The sequence below is a fragment of the Eretmochelys imbricata genome, chromosome 1 (assembly GCF_965152235.1).
Source record: "Eretmochelys imbricata isolate rEreImb1 chromosome 1, rEreImb1.hap1, whole genome shotgun sequence".
Taxonomy (NCBI): Eukaryota; Metazoa; Chordata; order Testudines; family Cheloniidae; genus Eretmochelys; species Eretmochelys imbricata.
Window position 1 is genome coordinate 141,192,078 of NC_135572.1, and position 20,875 is coordinate 141,212,952.

Genomic DNA, 20,875 nt, shown 5'->3' on the forward strand with positions numbered 1-20,875 from the left:
GGTGCATTTTTCCCTTCTAGTACACAGCGGCCAACAGGCTTTGAACTAAATTTATAAACATTAATACTAAATGCTGAAATTGATTGCATTTCCACATCATACTGTTGGCTTTAACATAATATTAATCAGAAAACATCATAATATACACCTGTAAAACAGGTTTCAGAGTGGTAGCTGTGTTAGTTTGTATCAGCAGAAAGAACGAGGAGTACTTGTGGCACCTTAGAGACTAACAAATGTATCTGAGCATAAGCTTTCGTGGGCTAAAGCCCACTTCATCAGATGCATCCAGTGGAAAATACAGGAGGAAGATATATATATATATATATATATATATATATACACACACACAAAGAACATATATATATATATATATATATACACACAGAGAGAGAGAGAGAGAACATGAAAAAATGGGGGTTGCCATACCAACTCTTAACAAGACCAATGGATTAAGGTGGGCTATTATCAGCAGGAGAAAAAAAACTTTTCTAGTGATAATCAGAATGGCCCATTTCAAACAGTTGACAAGAAGGTGTGAGTAACAGTAGGGGGAATATTAGCATGGGGAAATAGTTGGGGAACTGTAAAACAGTTCATGCAATTTAATTGCAATGTGTTTTGCTACGTTCACCTTCATTAAAAATAAAAAAAAATACTGTTTACTCCCTTAGAACAAGCTTGCTGTCATAGAACACACTGACAGCAACAAATTCAAAAAGCGGATACATGAATACTGAGAGCAATAATCAAAGTCATCTTCATAAAACTAAGAAAAATTATTTGTGTTCACTTTCTATATTTTAAATTATATATAAAAGTTTTCCTTTAAAGTCTGGAGAAAAGGCAGACTGGTTGCTGAAAGTATAATATTCTACCAAAATGTGTTAATATTAATGTGTTCTATGAAAAAAAAACCAAAACATCAAATTAACTTTATATGCTACTAATGAGTTCTAGTAATGCTTACATTCAGGGTACAAAGATTCTGCCTCTTACAAAAACATGCCTGCTGCTGCACAGTTGTTACTAAATTGAGTGACTGGAGCAGATGTCATTGGAATACTTTCACATACAAATGACTCTGTCCCTGGGTTTGCTTTCAGAAATAAAGAAGAGTCAGAACACCTCACTTTCAGTGCCTCAGTTACAACAACATCCTGCTCAACAAACATCTCTTATGGATTTCAAGCTTAGCAATGGAAAAAAAAATAAGAAAAACAATCCAATCTTTAACTTTACTCCTGTTCAAGGTGACTCAGTGATTCAACTGTACGTATTTTAGGGATATCGATTATTATCTTAACTGCAGTCGAGTTCATGTTCATTTTAAAATTGGAACAGACACTTCCTTTAATACTTTTTCAGCAAAATGGATTTTTTAAAAGCAGTCTCTACTTCCCTTGTATTTGAAATGTAAAGATTATTGGTAACTACACCACAATGTAAACCTTTAACACATTACAAATATATAATACGCATTAATCTTCACCTTACCAAAACATAGTACAATTATTCATTTGGCCTAGCCAATTATTTCAGGCTCTTAACAATAAAATCAATTTCCCATGCCAAAAAATGTAAGTTTCATATTTCTCTGTTCTCTTAAAATAAAGTTTATGCAAGGAACGTGTGATTAACCTTGCATTTAAAATTTACTATGAACCCATTAACTGCTTCTTGGAGCAGAGCAAGTACCACTAAAATGCAGATATCTACACCATAACTTTGTTAGAGGAACAACAAAAATATGTCAACTTACCAATGTCACTGCTTCTTTCTGAGGAGTCCTTCTCCAAGGTTCCGGATACTGTACTGCCCACTAACTCTATTTTTGTACTATCATTCCTACGGTGAGAAAAAAAAGAGGAGACATTTATTAGAGTTTGTCTGTGTGTTACAATAAATTGCCAGCTTGCAATTAATAAAAAGAGAGGGGATGTGTTCCTCTTGTGTAGCACTGAGTTATAGCAACCTGTCACAGAGAGCCATCTCTAGTAAGCAGACATACTGCATGGATTAACCTTATCTCATTTCTCTTTAACACCTGTCAAAAAGCTATTTTAGACACAGTAGTGTCCTAAATTATTCCTCAAATGTTCACAGCATCTCAACATGAAGGAAATCTAAGGGCAAAGGGCTATCCTTCAACAGCTTATTCTTAGTTGCTTACAATTAATAATTGGTGCCTAGATATTATGGATAGGTGAACCAGAAATCTGCAGATAAACGGATGAAGAGAAAAAATGTCAAGCTGGGATAATGGGATCCAGCAGTGCTCCGTTCTGTTCATAGAAGCAGCTTCCTCACCATGATAAGTGCTTCCCACTAGAAAATGAAGATTTTTGTACATATTACCCATCATTATACTACGAAATCCCTTTCTATGGTTTCAAGGATGTCTCCCAACCCAGGAACTGTAGAGCGAAAATTTCTTCACCATAGAAAAATGACAGAGGAATGGTGATACTTTATATAGGGGGGACAGAAATTTTTAAGAGCAACAGAGATTCAGCCATGAGTAACCCTGTTTTTCTTCCATGCAAAAGCTCACATAATACATACAAGTTTATCAAAGCAATATGACCACTCAGACAGAATAAAATGGGATCAGCGGTAGGAGCACATGGTTAAACTGCACAGGTCACACACACAACATCCTTGTGAAAATTTACTATGAGATTTCAAGACAGCTTCAGTTCACTTAATGGAATAAAAAATCTGTATTATAGTCATGAAATATTTATCCCATTTCATGGCCAGCCTCACAATATTGTATAATTCCCACAATAATTGTCACCATACATACATAAACAGTATTATCTATACAGTGTTATTGTACACACATCTTTGCACACTGGGCAAAATGTGCCAAATATATAACTGTCCCTGCAACTAATGACCGAGATATTTAGCGTTTCTTAAAATAGTGGTATTAGCTATTAATACGTTAGAAATAAAGCATGCCACAATTGCTAACTGTTTTACCACTCACTATTTTATCAGCTAATTTAAACTAATGGGTTATCCAGGATCACTTTTGTATCCTGTTATGCCTATTTGTAAGGACATTTTATAGGAATAAGGCTTGACATTCGTATGATCAAATCTATAAAATAGTCTTTTAATTATTTGGATAATTCAGAAACTTGGAAAATTAGGGTAAAATGATGTTTTTGTTAAATGTAATTTACAGGATATGTTTGGTTATTTCTTTTTACAATCATTTCAGTTTAATAAGCTAATACATATTTTGAAAGTATCTTCTGGTATCTTATTCTGAGATCTGTAAGACTCAGGCCAATTAGAATATCAAATAAAAATAGAACTCCTACAGAAATTTTGCAGATTCTAAGGGAAAAATCCTGTAGATTTTAATAAAATTCCCCTTAGATTTCTGTTGCTGTTGGTTAGCAACGGCATCCTTATTCTAGTGTATGTCAAGAGTCTTGCATTCATGGGTTTCAGTGGGCTGTTTTTATATTTTGTAATAAAAATCAGTTTCTTCAGTTAAATAAATAATTTTCTTTTGGAGGCTGGATAGGGCTTCAAGGACTGTGGGTTGGGTACCAAGAAGGCCCTGCAACTAGTTTGGATGTGGGGCAAAGCTGCAACTGACCTGTCCCCAGACATAATGGTTTATTTGGGCATGCTCCACTATTGGTAATTACACCAGTTACCAGTAGTTCAATTTTCTAGTGTAGACAAGGCACATTCTATCTGTTGAGATGTCTCTTTTGAAACCAGGGTTTTACCCTGTTTTTCTGAGATATGTTCATCTGAAGCAAGCTTTTTCACTTTCATCTATTGGAGATTAAGTGCATTACAAAAGATTGGTGTTGCTTTTTGAAGGAATAGAAGGCTATACAAATGGCAAAAGGTCAGTGCCAGCAATTGAGCATTTAAGGTATGAGCAACTTGGGGTGCTGGGGATGCGGCAGCACCTCCTGGGCTTGAAGCAGTAATAACCAAATACATGGTTTACGCTTTCAGCACCTCCACTATAATTTATAAATTGTTCTAGCACCCCTGTGAACAATCCTATAATAAACTTGTATGTGTGTGATGGACAAATTCTGTTCATTGGGAACATTTTTAAGATATGGAGTCTTGAAGGACATTTAGCATTCCTTAAGACAGCGGTGTTAAGTATCCTTTTAGGATCCAACATCAAGTTCAGCCTCAGTATCCTTCAGCCCTAAAATCGTAATAGTTTACAACCCCAACCCAAACCTCTCTCAGAACACTTCCAATTAACATTCTTTCTTCGCCATTATATACATCTTGGCAAAGAGGTCCAGGGGAGGTACAGTGAAGACAGTTTTTGGGATTACCACCAGAATACTGTTACGTTGTTATACATTTCTTCCGGTGATTAAAAAAAAGAGGGAATTTTATTGATCAAGTAGATCATTCTGAACATCCTCATTTATCATCAGCATTTTACTAATCCAGTGTGGTAGAATGTCTTAATTTCTCTTGCTTCCTCACCTACAGGGATGTCCTGACAACTTAATATTTCATAATATGATCTTGTTTTCCAGATCATCAACTGGGTTTTTTGTCTTTTTACATTTTTTGTAATTTCTTCCAGTTTTCAACAAAACTTGCCAGACTTCTTATCCATTACAGCATTTTTAGTCTGAACAGTTCTAATAGCTAATGCCATGTTCATGCTTATAAATCTGGCATCATTAACTAAATCCAAACCATCCTTTGCCAGATTAGACCACCAGAAGCAGACAGGTGGTATGTGCTTGTATCTGCTAGTGAAAAGTAAGGAGCAAAATGCTAAGTCTTTAGAAGATCATGGGGCAGTATCAACTTAAACACATTTTTCTGTACTTTTAAAAAAACCAATTACCATTACATGTAACACCCCATAAGAGATTAGAGGATTACATATTTCTCTCTTTTTTCTGTGTTACATTATGTACTGGACAGCACTTTCAAATCCAGTTTCACTGTTTACCCTTCTGTAGGTCTTTCAAACAGCTAATGGGGAAACATAAACATTCTTAAACATAGAAACATGAGATTGTATGTATGTATTAATTATTTTCTTTAGTGTTATGTTCAAGCACCTCCCATGTATAGTCAGGTGGGGAGAGATAGACATGTCCCAAGCACTTCAGTAAGACTTCAAAAACTGAGAGGGGTCAAGGGCAGGTATAGCATCTTAAATTACTTTTTTAATTGACTAGATTTCAATAAAGAGTGTCCTTCTATAGGCTATTATTAGATGAATGAAGGGAAGCATGATCTATGGGTCCTATTCTATTCAGGTTCTTAACCTGCCCTTATCAAGGTAGTATATGATCACCTAAAGTTAAAGAGAAGGACTGAGAGTCAAGACATCTACATTGTATTCTTGTCTGTGCCGCGGACATTGTGTGACCATGAGTAAGTCATTTAACTCCTGCATCCTCTGTTCCCCCACTTGTAAAACTGAGTCAATGATACTGATCTTTCCCTCCAGTGTATTGCAAAACTTAATCAAAGCTTGTAAAGCACATTGAACAGCCACTGATGGAGGCTATACATTATTTTTCAAGTAGCATTCTAGAGTAGTACCTTGAGTAAGTCATTGTGTAATCAAAACACATTCTGTAACCCAGTTTGCAACATGCTTAGACTTGCACTACAATAGCCAGGGAAAATGGACTGAAATCAAATCAAATTTCTAGGCACTACAGTGTTTAAGAGGGGAGCATCCTGGCTAATATTATTCACTATTATATTTAGCTACCCAGGAGAGTAGAAAGGGCCACGCAGTGGCCATGGCTAATCTAGAGTTGTTGGTCTTGTAACTTGAGTTAACAGAGTGCCAATTAACTTGAGTTAACTAACTTGATTGTACATGCTAATATAGACACTCCACAAACTTTACAGCAGGAATAAACATCTTCAGGTGTCTAATTGACAATCAATTCAAGTGAGTTACAATAAAACCAGAAGCGCTAGTCTAGGTAAAACCAGTGTGACAGAGTGATGATACAGTATCTAACCAAAGGGCTTTAATATTATTATTTCAAAGAAAGTTAGAATTGGAAATGAACTGCAACATCAATAGAAAACATACACTCTGTGAATTTGCAACTTTTAACAATACCTTGTATGCGTCAGAGGCACAGCTGGTCTTTCCGGTCGTCTTGGGGGCAATGCACCAGGTCTGTTCAGAGAGTTTGCTTTGGGTGGTCGAGGTTTCTTCGGAGGTATCGCAGGAACCGAAGGCTTGTGCAAATCTACCAGTTTTTGCTCTCTTTCTGGTCTTTCTTTAAATCAATTTCCCCCCAAAAAAGAACAAAGACCTTATTAAGTGAAATTCACTGGCACACATTGATTTACAATGTACAGAAGCTATGAATGTTAGTTAAACCATATCTAAGAAATAAGTCTGCATTCTTCACTGTTCTGCCTTATTTCACTCTTTTCTGAGAATAAAATGTTTATACCAGTTTTGTGCTAAACATATTTCAATAGTTTGAATTTGCATTAAACCTACTCTTGGCTGACATGTGTAGACAGTGTATGAATCTGAGTGTAATTTCTGATTTTAATAATTAAAAAAACTTATTGATTATCTAAATAACTATTAAAATAAGAAGACAAGAGAATTACACATCATATAGAAACATTTTTTCCAAGCCCACCTTCATACTAATTTTTACTCTGTGAGATAATACTCAGTTAGAAGAGCACAAAAATAAGGATAATTTTGTGTATTCTTAATGCTCTGCTTAAGCATGCAAATATCTTCTTTTGAAAATGTATTTGGCACGTATTTAATACAAATATATTTAAATGAAAAATGAATCAGCTTCAGATACTAGGGTCAAAATATAACAACGTGGGGGCCAACATTTCGACACCCAGATTCATATTTAGGCATCTAAATAGAAGTGGCCTGATTTTTTTTTTACAAATTTGGGCAATTGGATCCACAGGAAATAAGTACCTCTCAAAAAGGGCTTAAATATGGATGTAGGTACCTAATATTTGGGATTCCAAGTTTAAAAAGTGGTTAGTTTGAATTTAAACTCATTAATTTTCATAGGAAATTCTACAGTCTTTAACATGCCAATGCTTGCTATTGCTAGGATGTACATCGAGCACATATAAACAGCTTGAATGGTCCCATTATAAAATATGCTGAAAATGCACATAGTAAAATGTAGCTAAACACTTTTAACACTCCAGATTCCTTGGATGAAACCTTGGCTCCATTGAAGTCTGTGGCAAAACTCTCACACCTTGTCTCTCATAATATACCAAACCCATCAGTGACAAGATGGTCTACAGTATGTTGTGAATATACACAGGAATCCCTATGGCATACACTTAAGAATATTACACAGAGCCAAGCTATCTCTTCATAAGTTTTAGGATACTAGGTTTGAAGGAATCATGGACCACAAAAACAGCCATAGGCAATTTGTCTTTGTTGATAATAGTTGCAGGGAAAAAAATTAAATAAATTCCAAAATAAAAATGTGTTCAAAGGTCTGATTTCAACTCACAAAAGCAGTGGCATTCAAGCCCTGGAGACCAATTTATTGCTGTGTTGTCTAAGTGATGCAAAATATTATAAACCATTTGTATTTCACAGGCATATTTGAATGGGCTAGTGGTTTAGGTTAAGCATAGTATCAGCCAAGTTATAAAATGTATAAAAAGAACAAAACATCCACAGAATACACTTAATTAAATCTACCTACTGACTGGAAAATGAAAACTTGAATCAACCTCCTTCTCTATTCATCACTCTGCAAACAGCAGACATAGAAGCACATTTCATACCTTTCTCCTCTGTTCGATTAGGAAGACATTCTGGCCTTTCAGGGGGTACCTTTTTGATTTCATGTTTTCTGTCTGTGGTACCTGTCAAAGAAAGGAAAATTCAGGATTCTGCAAAAAGGTATCTGCAAACAAACCAAGAAAAAGATATACATTTAAATTTGTCCCCCTTTATTTTGATTTTTTGATTCCCCAATTTTGAAATTTTCACGCTTAAACTAAAAATTAGCCCATTTTCAATTAAAATTATTTATGTCACAAAAGCATGCAAAATGTCATGATAGTGTAGTCTTTGCAACCAAGTTACATGATTTCCAAAACGTCTCAGGAGAGCAGGCTCTTGCAAAATGGAAGTGTAGAATATTTTGTGAAATGTGCAAACAATTGTTCCATTCCAAATATCAGGGAGTTAGAAAATTAAATTTTACAATCCTTTAACTCTGTATCATTGTTAGACTCAAAAATAATTCAATGGGGAGGAAAGTTCAGTAGAGTAAGTCAATTAAATGGGACTTTTTGATGCTAAGAAAATAATTCCACATAGATATCAGATTTATTAATTTAGTTGCTGTCTGCATAATAATACTTAGCACAAATAAAGTACTGTTTGTGTTTTAAAGTAGTTTTGAACATGATTCACAGCTAAAGGGGGTATATATACTCTCCGGCCACCCAGCTCTGAAGGTAGTGCAGAAGTAAAAGTGGCAATACCACGACCCCCCCCCACAATAACCTTGCAACCCCCTCACAACCCTTTTTTGGGTTGGGACCCCCAGTTTGAGAAATGCTGGTCTCCCCTGTGAAATCTATGTAGTATAGGGTAAAAGTACACAAAAGACCAAATTTCACAGGGGAGACCAGATTTCACAGTTCGTGACACGTTTTTCACGGCCGTGAATTTGGTAGGGCTCTATTTATAAGAATTATTATAACAGGTTTTGGCTTCATTCCACTAGCCAACTACAAGGTGTTACAACCATTTTAGCTTAGCAGTGTTTAAAACGTCTACATAACACTATTTTGTTCCGTCTGTTTCACTGTGTGTTATGCAGCACTCAAGCACATTTACATTTTCTGAATATGGTAATACAATACTTGCAGCTGGTCCCTAACACTCACTACTCATCAATGCTAATGGCCCCTCATTACTGGAGATTACTGGACATTGTTTCTCTGTAACTGCTCTATTCAACAGGCAACACTTGTATAGCTTATCATGCCCATAAGTATTTTTTAACTGAGCTACACACATCACCCTTTTACACCACATAGAACAGAGGTTCTCAAACTGGAGGTCGGGACCCTACAGGGGGTTGCGAGGTTATTATGTGGGGGGTTGTGAGCTGTCAGTCTCCACCCTAAACCCTGCTTTGCCTCCAGTATTAATAATGGTGTTATAAAAGTGTTTTTAATTTATAAGGGGGGTCGCACTCAGAGGCTTGCTCTGTGAAAGGGGTCACCCGTACAAAAGTTTGAGAACCACTGACATAGAGGAGGACACTTCTGCTAGCCTCCCAATCACAGTCACTCTAAACTCATGGGTTATATAAGTCGAATATCCCGAGAAACTTAAGTAGCGACACAGGACTTTAAACGTGTGTGTGTGTGCGCACCGCAGCTACAACATGGCTGCAGCTGGCCAAGGTTCCTAAGTATGATTACCACACAGTCTCATCTCAAGCCCAGTTTGGGGATATAGTTAAGGTCCCAATTATACTAAAATACAAAATAGAACCAGGCTTTAATTTGTAATATAGACAAAGGCTAATTCTAAACATAGAATCATAGAAGAATCATAGACTCATAGAAGAATTAGGCTTGGAAGGGACCTCACGAGGTCATCTAGTCCAACCCCCTGCTCAAAGCAGGACCAACACCAACTAAATCACCCCAGTCAGGGCTCTGTCAAGTCAGGCCTTACAAACTTCTAGGGATGGAGATTTCACCACCTCCCTAGGTAACCCATTCCAGTGCTTCACCACCCTCCTAGTGAAACAGTTTTTCCTAATATCCAACCTAAACCTCCCCCACTGCAACTTGAGACCATTACTCCTTGTTTGGTTGTCTGCCACCAATGAGAACAGCCAAGCTCCATCCTCTTTGGAACCCCCTTTCAGGTAGTTGAAGGCTGTTATCAAATCCCCCCTCACTCTTCTCTTTGGCAGTCTAAATAAGCCCAGTTCCCTCAGCCTCTCCTTGTAAGTCATGTGCCCCAGCCCCCTTATCATTTTCATTGTCCTCCGCTGGACTTTCTCCAATTTGTCCAGATTCTTTCTGTAGTGGGGGGGCCAAAACTGGACGCAATAGTCCAGATGTGGTCTCACTAGTGCCGAAAAGAGGGGAATAATTACTTTCCTCAATCTGCTGGCAATGCTCCTACTAATGCAGCCCAATATGCCATTAGCCTTCTTGGCAACAAGGGCACACTGTTCACTCATATCCAGCTTCTCGTCCACTGTAATCCCCAGGTCCTTTTCTGCAGAACTGCCACTTGGCTAGTCAGTCCCCGGCCTGTAGCAGTTCATGGGATTCTTCCGTCCTAAGTGCAGGACTGCACTTGTCCTTGTTGAACCTCATCAGATTTCTTTTGCCCCAATCCTCCAATTTGTCAAGGCCACTCTGGACCCTATACCTACCCTCCAATGTAGCTACCTCTCCCCCAATTTAGTGTCATCTGTGAACTTGCTGAGAGTGGAATCCATCCCATCATCCAGATCATTAAAGAAGATGTTGAACAAAACCGGCCCCAGGACCGACCCTTGGGCACTCCGCTTGATACCGGCTGCCAACTAGACATTGAGCTGTTGATCACTACGGGTTGAGCCCAACGATCTAACCAGCTTTTCTATCCACCTTATAGTCCATTCATCCAATCCATACTTTTTTAACTTGCTGGCAAGAATACTATGGGAGACTGTATCAAAAGCTTTGCTAAAGTCAAGATATATCACGTCCACCGCTTCTCCCATATCCACAGAGCCAGTTATCTCATCATAGAAGGCAATCAGGTTGGTCAGGCATGACTTGCTCTTTGTGAATCCATGCTGACTGTTCCCGATCATCTTCCTCTCCTCCAAGTGCTTCGAAATGGATTCCTTGAGGACCTGCTCCCTGATTTTTCCAGGGACTGAGGTGAGGCTGACCGATCTGTAGTTCCCCAGATTCTCATGTTAATTTTGCTTCTACCCTGTGCTATTTTTCTAGGCTCAGTAATAGAATATATTGGTTTTTAATTATTTAGCATGCAACTGATAGTTCTGGATCTAATTTTTCATATCATGTATTAACAGGTATTCAAAACCACCAATAGCAGAATCAGCCTCGTGCCAAGACTGGTAAAATACAGAACCATGTTGGTAAAATTGTGATTTCACACTGTAGTTGGTGGCAGGAGATATTAATTCATAACAACAAGTAGAGCATTCTTCAGCCTTGAAATGTTGTACTTTACCTAAACATTCACAGACTTCTTGCAGATACATAGCATGGTCCAGTCAGTAGATTGGGTTTGGAACTAGGAACCTGAAACACCTGAGTTCTCATCTTTGGCTTTTGCCCCCAACTCGAATGGCCTTGAGCAAGTCATTTCATTTTTCCGTGTCTCAATTTGCACTTTATCTGTCCATCTCGCAAGGCTATTGTGATGACTAAGTACCTTGTGCTTTGAGTATGTAAAGGGCTATATACAGGCTAAAATTATTATTCTCACCATTTTATGAAAGAGAAACCTGAAGCCGAGATATAAACAGAAATGTAATCTTTTAAAGGGTTTTTCCAAAACATAGCCGTGATTATAATTTCATTTGTGGATAAAGCATTGCTGATTTTTTTTTTAACACTGCAACCACCACTAGATGGCAAAATTATACTGCTCTCAGTGAGCAATGATTCAGGTAGATCATCTGAATAACAGAATCTATCTTAAAATTAAATCTCTTTTTAAGTGTCTCAAGACAAAGAAGTGAACTATTGGCATGATTAAACAAATAGAAACAACTGCTTGATTGAGTTAAATTTCAAATATAGTTCCTTGATTCACTATCAGATACACTAGTGAACTGAAACACAAACTTGGAACAGATAACAATAGGTAGAAAACCCTGACTAGACTGGCTATGTCTATACTTGCTTATTTACCCTAAAATTTCCCAGTGGTGGTAAGTAACAGTGGGAGTGCGATTGTAGAGAAGCCACTAGATTTTTAACCAAGAGGTGGGGGATAGAAAATAGTGATTAAAGTCCTTTGTCATCACAAGTGCCTGCATCACTGTGACAACAACTGGGAAATTTTAGGGGAAAAACACTAGTGCAGACGAGGCCTTTGAGACCATCCCATTCATTCTGAGTTATTATGACCTAAACACAACTTGAATTCTGTCTTTAAGGCTAAAATTTTCAAAAGCACCTTAAGAAACTTAGTTGCGTACGTTCTACTGAAACATAGTTGCTTCTAAAAATTTTACCCTAAGGTCTTATCTACAGAAGGAAAACTAGTTTTGGTTAACTGGGTTTGATCATGGTTCATTCTAACATCGTTTAAACACAGTTTGCTTACCCAGAAAATAATATGAATAATGTATTTCTTTCTTGTTCTCCCTAACAGCCTCCTTTGATTTAACTCTGTGTACTCAAGCAGAATATCATCAAGCAGGTAAAGTGAAGTACATATAATATTCATAAAAAATAATCCAGATATCTTCCTCATTCTCCACAGCAGGGATAAGAGTTTTAAAAACATGTTTATACCCACATGTTTAAACATGGCGATGCCTAATCTACACTGGGCAAGTAAATCATATTTGTGTTGTGTTACCATGAACCACAGTTAACTCCAGTTCAGCTGCAGTAGTATAGCTTTGGACCTAGCCGTTGTAAAAATGCAGATATACCAGGGAACTTGGTTACAACACAGGTTGTCCCCTAAATCAGTTTGAACATGATTCTGTGGTTAATAGTGTACTTAAGCCTAACTATAAAATATGGATAAACAAGAAACTGAAACTACGAGATTGATTCTGCAACTGGATCCACACATTTTGACTCCTGCATGCATGCAGATCCAGTTTCAGGAGTGAGGCCTAAGTTGCAAATGGACAGGAAAAAGGCCATGTATTTCTAGTGCAGATGGGGCCTGCAGGTGAAAGGTTAATAAACTTTCCTACTACAGTTTATATTCCCTAAATTTATGACACTGACCTTGCAAAAATGTATGCATGTGCTTAACTTTATGCACCATCACAATTTGTTTTAAATTCCAAGAACAAAAGTTTCATGTTTAGTATAAACTGTTTGAAATGAACCATAATATTTAAGATAAATCTTCTAATGTATTATTTTCAAATAAGAATTGGCATGTGTCCTCTTTCAGTTCACTCACAATCTATTCAGCAAGCATATCACAATCTTTCATGGTTCTTTTGCATCTTGTATCCAATCTACTGTTAGTAATTAAGACTCTTTCTGCATATTGGCTTTGACACTGATGGCATCCATACAAATTTGAAAATACATGTGTTCTGTATGGAATGTGTTTAACTGATGTATATTATATAAGAGCAACAACACCTTACCTGACCCTTGTTTGATGATAGGAGCTGATGGAGGTGGTGGTTTCTTAGGTCTCTAAAATCAAGGAAAAGCAGAAAAGAGATTGCTTGTAAACACTTGAACTCATAGAAAGATTTGATGTAATCAGATGCTACTTTACAATGAGAATTACACGTCTTCAGATTCCAGGCCTGTCAATCACACATTTCACAAGTACTAAATTCATTTAAAAGACTTTCAAGAAAGAAAATGTAATTGAGAAATAATATGCCACTTTACTATTTTTATAGTTGAAATGTCTTTTAGATAAAAGCTCAGCATTAAGTGGCTTACAATCACTGAAAACAATGGCCTTTTATATAGTGAAGTAGCCTTTGCAATTAAGCTTTAATCTTTTAAATATCCAAAGCCATTTTGAAAAACGTGTAGGCAATCCAAGAGCTGAAATATGTTTCTTACACTAAATTGAAGCATAAATGTAGAACACAGGAAATACTCTAGAGGTTACATTTTGTCATTTGCCAATATATGGTTGTTATCGCATTTGTGAAGAACATCTTCAAGCACAGTTATTAAGGCTTCCCAAGCTTGATGAAATGAAGCTAATTATTCACATCAACAGCCTGTTATTCATCTTTGAATAATTATTCATCATTTATTTTCTCTGCAATCACCATCCTTCCTAACAGGACTGCAACACTTTACATGTTTAACAAATATGATCACTGAATTGGTTCCAGATCTGTTTTTCTTCTCTATTATGTAGATTAGCTGTGGGTGGTTTTTCCTTTTGTGCGTGTGTGCGCGTGCGCATCATACTGACAGATGTTGTAAATGCCTTGGAGTGAATGCAAAATCAAACGGGGCATATGACACACTAATTTAACTCCCACACTTAGAATAAAAGGTCAAAGCTTTTGAGTTAAAACTCTTCTAATAAAAAACTATATATATATAGTTTTTATTAGAGAGGTGATAGATAGATAGATAGATAGATAGATAGATAGAAAACACACACACACACACTCTCTCTCTATGTGGCATTCCTCAGGATGACTCTATTATTCCTGGTTAATCACTTGCAACCTAATGGCCCCACGTAAAAGCCACTACTTTCTTGACTGAGGAACACTGATTAGGACACCCTTTATTATAGGTGGGGCTTGTAGCACCGCGTATTAAGTTTGCCTGATACTACCCATTATAAAACCGTGTATTCAGTTGCTTATAACTTTCCCAAACTTTAATCCTTTTGGCTGAAATTTTCCTTGTTGGGTGTTTGCCCCAGGCTGAATCTTTTGGGGGAAAGTTCAACAATTCTGCCCCCCCTCCAAATTTAGCCAAGTTACAAGCCTTTGAAATAAAAATCACAGTTCACATGTGCTCAGTAAAGATTTAATAGAGCTAAACATCTACAATCTCTGAAGATCCCATTCTCACTGAGTATGGTCCATCCCCTCACAGCTCTCACATGTGACTGGACGACAGATGCACCATCCCCACAGAGCGACTGAGCATGTTCCAGCCCAAGGCTAAGGGGGTTCAAAGTCTTTCCCTGTAGTGGCTGTTCTGGGCCAGAGTGGGGCTGGACACTGGAGCTGAGAGCAGGGAGCTTGCCTCTCCTGTGCTTTCAGTGCTGGCCTCTTCTGCCCCCCCCCCACTCCCCCCAGCTCATGCCCAAGCAGAGTGGAAGAGGAAGCCATCTGATTCAAATACAGGGGGAATAAAAGCAGGGAGAGAAAGAAGTATTTTGGGACAAGGAGTCTGGTAAGACTGGGACTAGAGGGGAAGGGAGAGAAACCTTGATTGGGAGGTGGAAGGGGGAGATTGGGACAAGGACACACTGGGAGCTAGTAGCAGCAGGGGCAGACTGTGATTGGTTAAGTGGGGGCAGTTGGGAGCTGGGGGGGTGGGGAAGGGATGCTGGGATTGGTTGGGTCAGGAGACTGGGAGTGGAAGCTGAAGGGCCTTGGAGTCAGTTGGTTGTGGGGGACGGGGGGGGACACAGATTGGATGAGAAAATGGGGGGAGAGCAAAAAGTGGAACTGGATAGGCAAAGAGACCAGAACAAAGAACAGGGGAGGGGTTGGCTGAGTCCAAGATTGGCTGAAGAGCCTGTGGATGGAGCCTGTGACTAGGAACTAGTGTCAGGGGGGTGATGGGAGGAAACAGATCAGACAAATAGCTGAGAAGAGGAAACGGGGACTGGCTGGAAAGGAGAGCGGGCCTGTGAGGTAGGGAGCAGACTGGGACTTGGCCCTGAGCCAGGAGAGGGAGACCTCGCTGGACAAGGAGCCTGAGACTGGGATGAGAAGCCTGAGCAGAGGAGACTCAGACTGAAAATGTATCAGCAAAGGTGTCTGGAACTGGGGCAGGAGCCAAGGATGGGAAAGAAACAGGAGTGGCACAGGGACTGGTTGGAAGGGACAAGCTAGAAGGGCTCAAGGTTGGAAGTCTGCACCAAAAGAGACCAATTAAGATTTACTGGGGACCTGGGCACAAAGAACTTTTGCCCCCCCAGCCACCTCACCATGGTTCCCTGCCTCCTGCTCCTCCTCTCCCCATTCCCCTTCTCTTCCGCCAACCCCCCCTCCCTTCCCCACTACCTCTCCCCCCACTCTACCCCTTTCCCTATTCCCCCACTCCCTCTTCCCCCCACCCTACCTCCTTCCCCTCTCCACTCCACCCTCTTTCCCACTCCCTCTTCCCCCCTCCCTACAACCTCTTCCCCCCACCCACCCCTTCCCTATTCCACCACTTCCTCTTCCCCCACTCCCCCCCCTTTCCCCACTCCCTCTTCCCCCCACTCCACCCCATTCCTCACTCCCTTGCATATTTTTTTTCAAGGGTCTCTGCCTCTTTTTGAAATCATCATCTTTTCATAACCAGGCCTCGTTCTTTTCCAGGCTATCCACTCTGGTGTGGAATGACATTTTACTCTGTGAAAGAGTTTTTGTTGCTCTCACAAGAGCCATAAATTCCACCTTCATCTTCAATAATTGTGGTAGCTTCTGGGAGTTGTTTTGTGATTTCTTTATCAAGGTTTCCAAGTTATTTAATCTGGCATCCAATTTTACTGTCAGTCCTTGAGAGAGAGTGTCTCTGAGTCTTGATTTTATCATTGATGGCTTACATAATAATCACTCTGAACTATAAATCAAGAGCCTGATTACGAGCTCACAGTATCACCCTGATGACAGAGGAGTTTCCTGAAAATGGGACAGTTTTCTTAGAGAGGAGGAATCTATCAAGTTCTCTCAGAAAGTGTGTTAGGATTTTTAAATGGTGTTAGGGAAATAAATAACCTTGCCTATTTTAAAATAGGCAAAAAGAATTTACCCACAGTTGTTTTTTTTTTTTTTAATTAATGAATTCTGACAGAGCTCAAGCGAACATGTCATAAAACAAGTTTAGCTTTCCTCTTTCAAACACATGCTAGAATTTCACCCTTTTCTTTCTGGAAGAGTGCTTTAAATTATGGCTGCTGGCAAGACAAAATGACATCTGTCTAAAAGCAGTTGGTAGACTAATGTTTCATACTGTATCACACACACTGTAGACATGTTAATGATTCTGATCATCATTACACCATAAAAACTAAGCAAATTACACCATGATCTCCAGTCACTCTGTCTCAGATAAACTGAGAATGTGGCACAGAGGGCTTTAAAAATAAGGTAGCAGAGGTTGGATGACTGGTTTTATGGGCCAGCAAAATACCTTCCAAGAAATTACTCAATATGGCCTCAAGCCATGAACAATCCAGTCATAGATGCTGCTGCTGCTATCCAGCAATGCCATTTTCCCTAACCATTTTTGTTTAATTTTTTGTAAGTGTAACTTGTCTTGCAGGAATCATAGAAATCCAGAGCAGAATTTCAGCTCAAATTTTATCCTATATGATAAAGCAAAACAGAGGGAAATAATTACACTTACCTCTTTTTCAAAATCAGAGGGAAGAAGCTTGACAAAGTTATCTGGAAACACTCCACGCCTGCCATTGAGTTCTCCTTCCCACCAGCCTGCATCAATGCAATCCTACAATACATTAAAATAAAATGTCAAAAATTAAATGTACATGTATGCTGTACAGATTTATGGGTTGAAAGGCAGTTTGCCATAACCTTCTGCCTTTTCACGACAGCAGGACAATTTTCTAGAGTTTCAGGTACGCAGAACACTCTCCTAAATGAAAGCTACAATAATCACCCTGGCTCATACTGTGATGTGGAAGAAGGAGGAAAGAACAATAAATGTAAGTGCTTAATCAAGACTGGCTGGGCTTAAAGCGAAATGTTACCATTTAATCCATGAAACCAATAAGGGCTTTTGGCAGGTATGATATTACTTCTCTCTGATTTCATTTTAGTAAAATAAAATGATTTTATTAAACAAATACATTTTAGAATGCATTCTAAGCAGTAATAAGGCTCCTTTATTTTAATACTAAGGCTCTGAAATGTAAAACCTCTTCACACTAATAACTTTTACAATTATTAAATTTGATCACAAGTCCATTTGAACTGTTATATGCCGGTTCATTATTTATTACCACCAGTCATTGATTAGCAGTATGTTTACATCTACCCAGAAACTTCCTTAAGGAATCACTATCATCTGCAGCATTCTGTGAATAGCACAAACTAGTGTGTATAACAAAACAATTCTACTAAGGTGGTGACAACAAAAATATTGAGTTATGACATTATTAGATGACAGGCTGGAGGCACAGGCTAATTCTAAATAAAAAAAGAAAATTAGGTATCTTGGTAATGAACCATAATAGTGAAATAGAAAAAACGATAACAATTTAACAAGGTTTTTCATTATTATTTATTATTAATTCTATTATTATTATAACCAGAGACGGCAGACACTGTTGTTCAGCTGTTTATAGCTTTGATAAATGACACGGTTCAGACTGGAATTTTCCATGCTGGGTGTCTGCCTCAAGCTGAATTTTATTTGAAAGTTTCAGTCATTTAAAAAATGACATTAGGGAAAATATGTTGTTTTGCTCATATTGAAAAATTCATTACAGCCATTGAACTGAGAACCTCTATCACCACCACGGTTTGGAGCAAGTTCCTGACATTTGGCAAGGGGTTGCCCTGGTACCAGGGATATGCCTTTTGCTGACCCTGTGAATATTCAACCACATTTGCTCATGTTAAAACATCTGAAAATTCACAGTTCACACATGCTCAGCAGACACTTGTTAGAGTTTGGAGGTAAATTCTCTGAAGATTCTGTCTTCAGTGAGAATAATCCAATACAGGGCTGTGAAGACCACAGGCAAAGTGTCTCATCCCTGTCTAGTGCCTTGTCCACATAAAAAATAATAGTCTACTTCTGCTAGCTGTTACTCTGTTAACTTAAATGGTAGAGGCCTATCAGGTGGATGTATAGGTCCGAACGCTGTTGATGACCCAAGTTGAGAGTCAGTATGATTCCATGTGATAGAATTTTTTTAAAGTAAGAAATAACATTTAAAAAACCTACATTAATAGAACATTAAGGTCTTTAATTACATAACCACATACTACTTTTTTCACAGAATGGATGGTCCTCAGGGAATGAATTGATGTCATGTAGTGAATAAAACTGCTGTCTGTAGGACCCTGCCTCATTTCTCACAGAAGTTGGAGGTGTGTAATCAATGAGACAAGGAACTGCAGGAAGAGAGAGGATCGTCTTATGATTAAGGTTGTATCCCTGCATCAGCCACAGAGTTTCCATGTGATACTGGGCAAGTCATTTAAACTAAAATGTTCACAGCTGGCCACTAATAGTATGTTCCTTCTTTTCTCGGTGCCAAACACGAGACCTTTGTGGGTTGATTTACAGAAGTGCTGATGCAAATGAAGTCACTGAGAGGTGTGCTTTGAACATATAGTGCTATACAATGCTAAATACTGGGGAAAATCAGGCCCCAGGTTTCTCAGATTGGGCACCCAAAATTAGTGGAAACTTTTGACCCTAATCCCTCTGCCTCATTTCCTCATCTGTAAATTGCAGATCATACCACCCCCTCACCTCACAGAGGTACTATGAAGATAAATTAATTGTTTGTGAAGCACTCAGATACTATAGGAATAAGCACTATAAAAAAGCTCACGAGGAAGTGATTAATTCTGTATTCAGAGTAGGGTTTGAATCGTGTGCAGTAAATAAGGCATGGGGCCACACATGGAACTATGAAGATTAAAATATATAGAATAGCAGCTCATTCAGAGAGTACCGTCCAAACTGTGCCATGAATGAAGCAGGTAATAAAAATAGCAGATGATCATGGTAATTAAAGACTGTATTATAATACAGACACATGAGGGGGCCAAATTAAGGTTGCATGGGCTTACTATTGCTTTTCCAGGTAAGCAATTGCTTTAGTTGCCATAGAGATGTGATTAATTAATTACATTAATCCAGAACAGATGGTGTCTCCCCACCCCCACAACCTGTCAATCAGGCTTATGCAGCCAATCGCCACACGGGATTTTTCACACATTAAGCAAATCTTCAGACAGACTCTCTAATTTTTTCATTCTCTGTCTTATATGCAAGAAGATCCTTCTCTGTCGCTGAGCAGAAAGAATGGGGAGACTTCACCAAAAAGAAAGCTAAGCTTGGAGAATGGGTGTACCTCATCTAGGATGTCACCTTGCAGTTCACCATGAAAATACAAGATAAGAAAAAAAAAGAGGAATTTGTGTTAGATAAGAACAGGAGTGTTTAATTCAGAGCTTTAAGGAGTATTGTCAGGAACAGTTTGAACCAAAATTTAGCTTTTGTAAAAATAAGCTTTAACAAAAGCTAAAGACCAACAGAACTGTTTTAATTAATTTCTTTTAAAACTTCCAATGGAAACCTTTTATAAAACAAAATTATATATTCCCCTGCGGCGTTTGTAAGCAACACATTGCAGTATTATGCTTGCTCATAAGAACCTGAGTATGTGATAACATGACTTATAGAAAGTATGTGGTAAAACAAAAAATTTTGACTACTCTTTTCATCATCCAGGCTGAGAGAAATGTAAATCCTGAACAGCACAGTGAAAAGTAAAGAGGATGTTTAACTTTTTCTCCCTTTAAAAAGAAAAGTTGGAGGAGTTTTTTGTCATATACTCAGGAATTTTTGTTTCACATTATTTTAAGGCAGACAGATTTTTAAATACACTCCTAGCAAAATTAACGAAGCAATAAAATGTAAGATAAAGGCCATGGCTTATTCATATGATTTCATATAAAGAGCATTTTATCCATAGATCTCAAATCAATTTACAGAGGAAAGTATCATCTCCATTTAACAGATGGGAAAATGGAGACAGAGAAGAAGGGATGGGCCCAAGGTCACAAAGCAGGCCAGTGGAAGAAGCCAATTTGCAACCTACATTCTCCTATGCTCCAGTCTAGTACCCTAATCACTGGACCACAGTAAAGTATTATTACACGAAATAAAATTATTTGTTAGCTAAGTATCTTCTGTAGTAAAGGAGAAGCTTGGATTAAAAAAACCCAGTCAACACCAC

The 20,875-nt window shown here is 38.3% G+C and overlaps 1 protein-coding gene across 3 annotated transcripts in view; it reads right to left on the minus strand.

The window, feature by feature from the left end:
• Positions 1 to 20,875, minus strand: part of SH3KBP1 (SH3 domain containing kinase binding protein 1) — a 339,163-nt gene that overhangs the window by 24,252 nt on the left and 294,036 nt on the right. For all 3 annotated transcript variants that reach the window (XM_077807185.1, XM_077807184.1, XM_077807186.1), the window contains 5 exons: positions 17,281 to 17,382; positions 13,368 to 13,419; positions 7,801 to 7,881; positions 6,113 to 6,275; positions 1,763 to 1,848 (listed from right to left, as the gene is read on the minus strand). In XM_077807185.1, the coding sequence (XP_077663311.1) occupies positions 1,763 to 1,848; positions 6,113 to 6,275; positions 7,801 to 7,881; positions 13,368 to 13,419; positions 17,281 to 17,382 (484 nt within the window). The remainder of the gene's footprint in view (positions 1 to 1,762; positions 1,849 to 6,112; positions 6,276 to 7,800; positions 7,882 to 13,367; positions 13,420 to 17,280; positions 17,383 to 20,875) is intronic.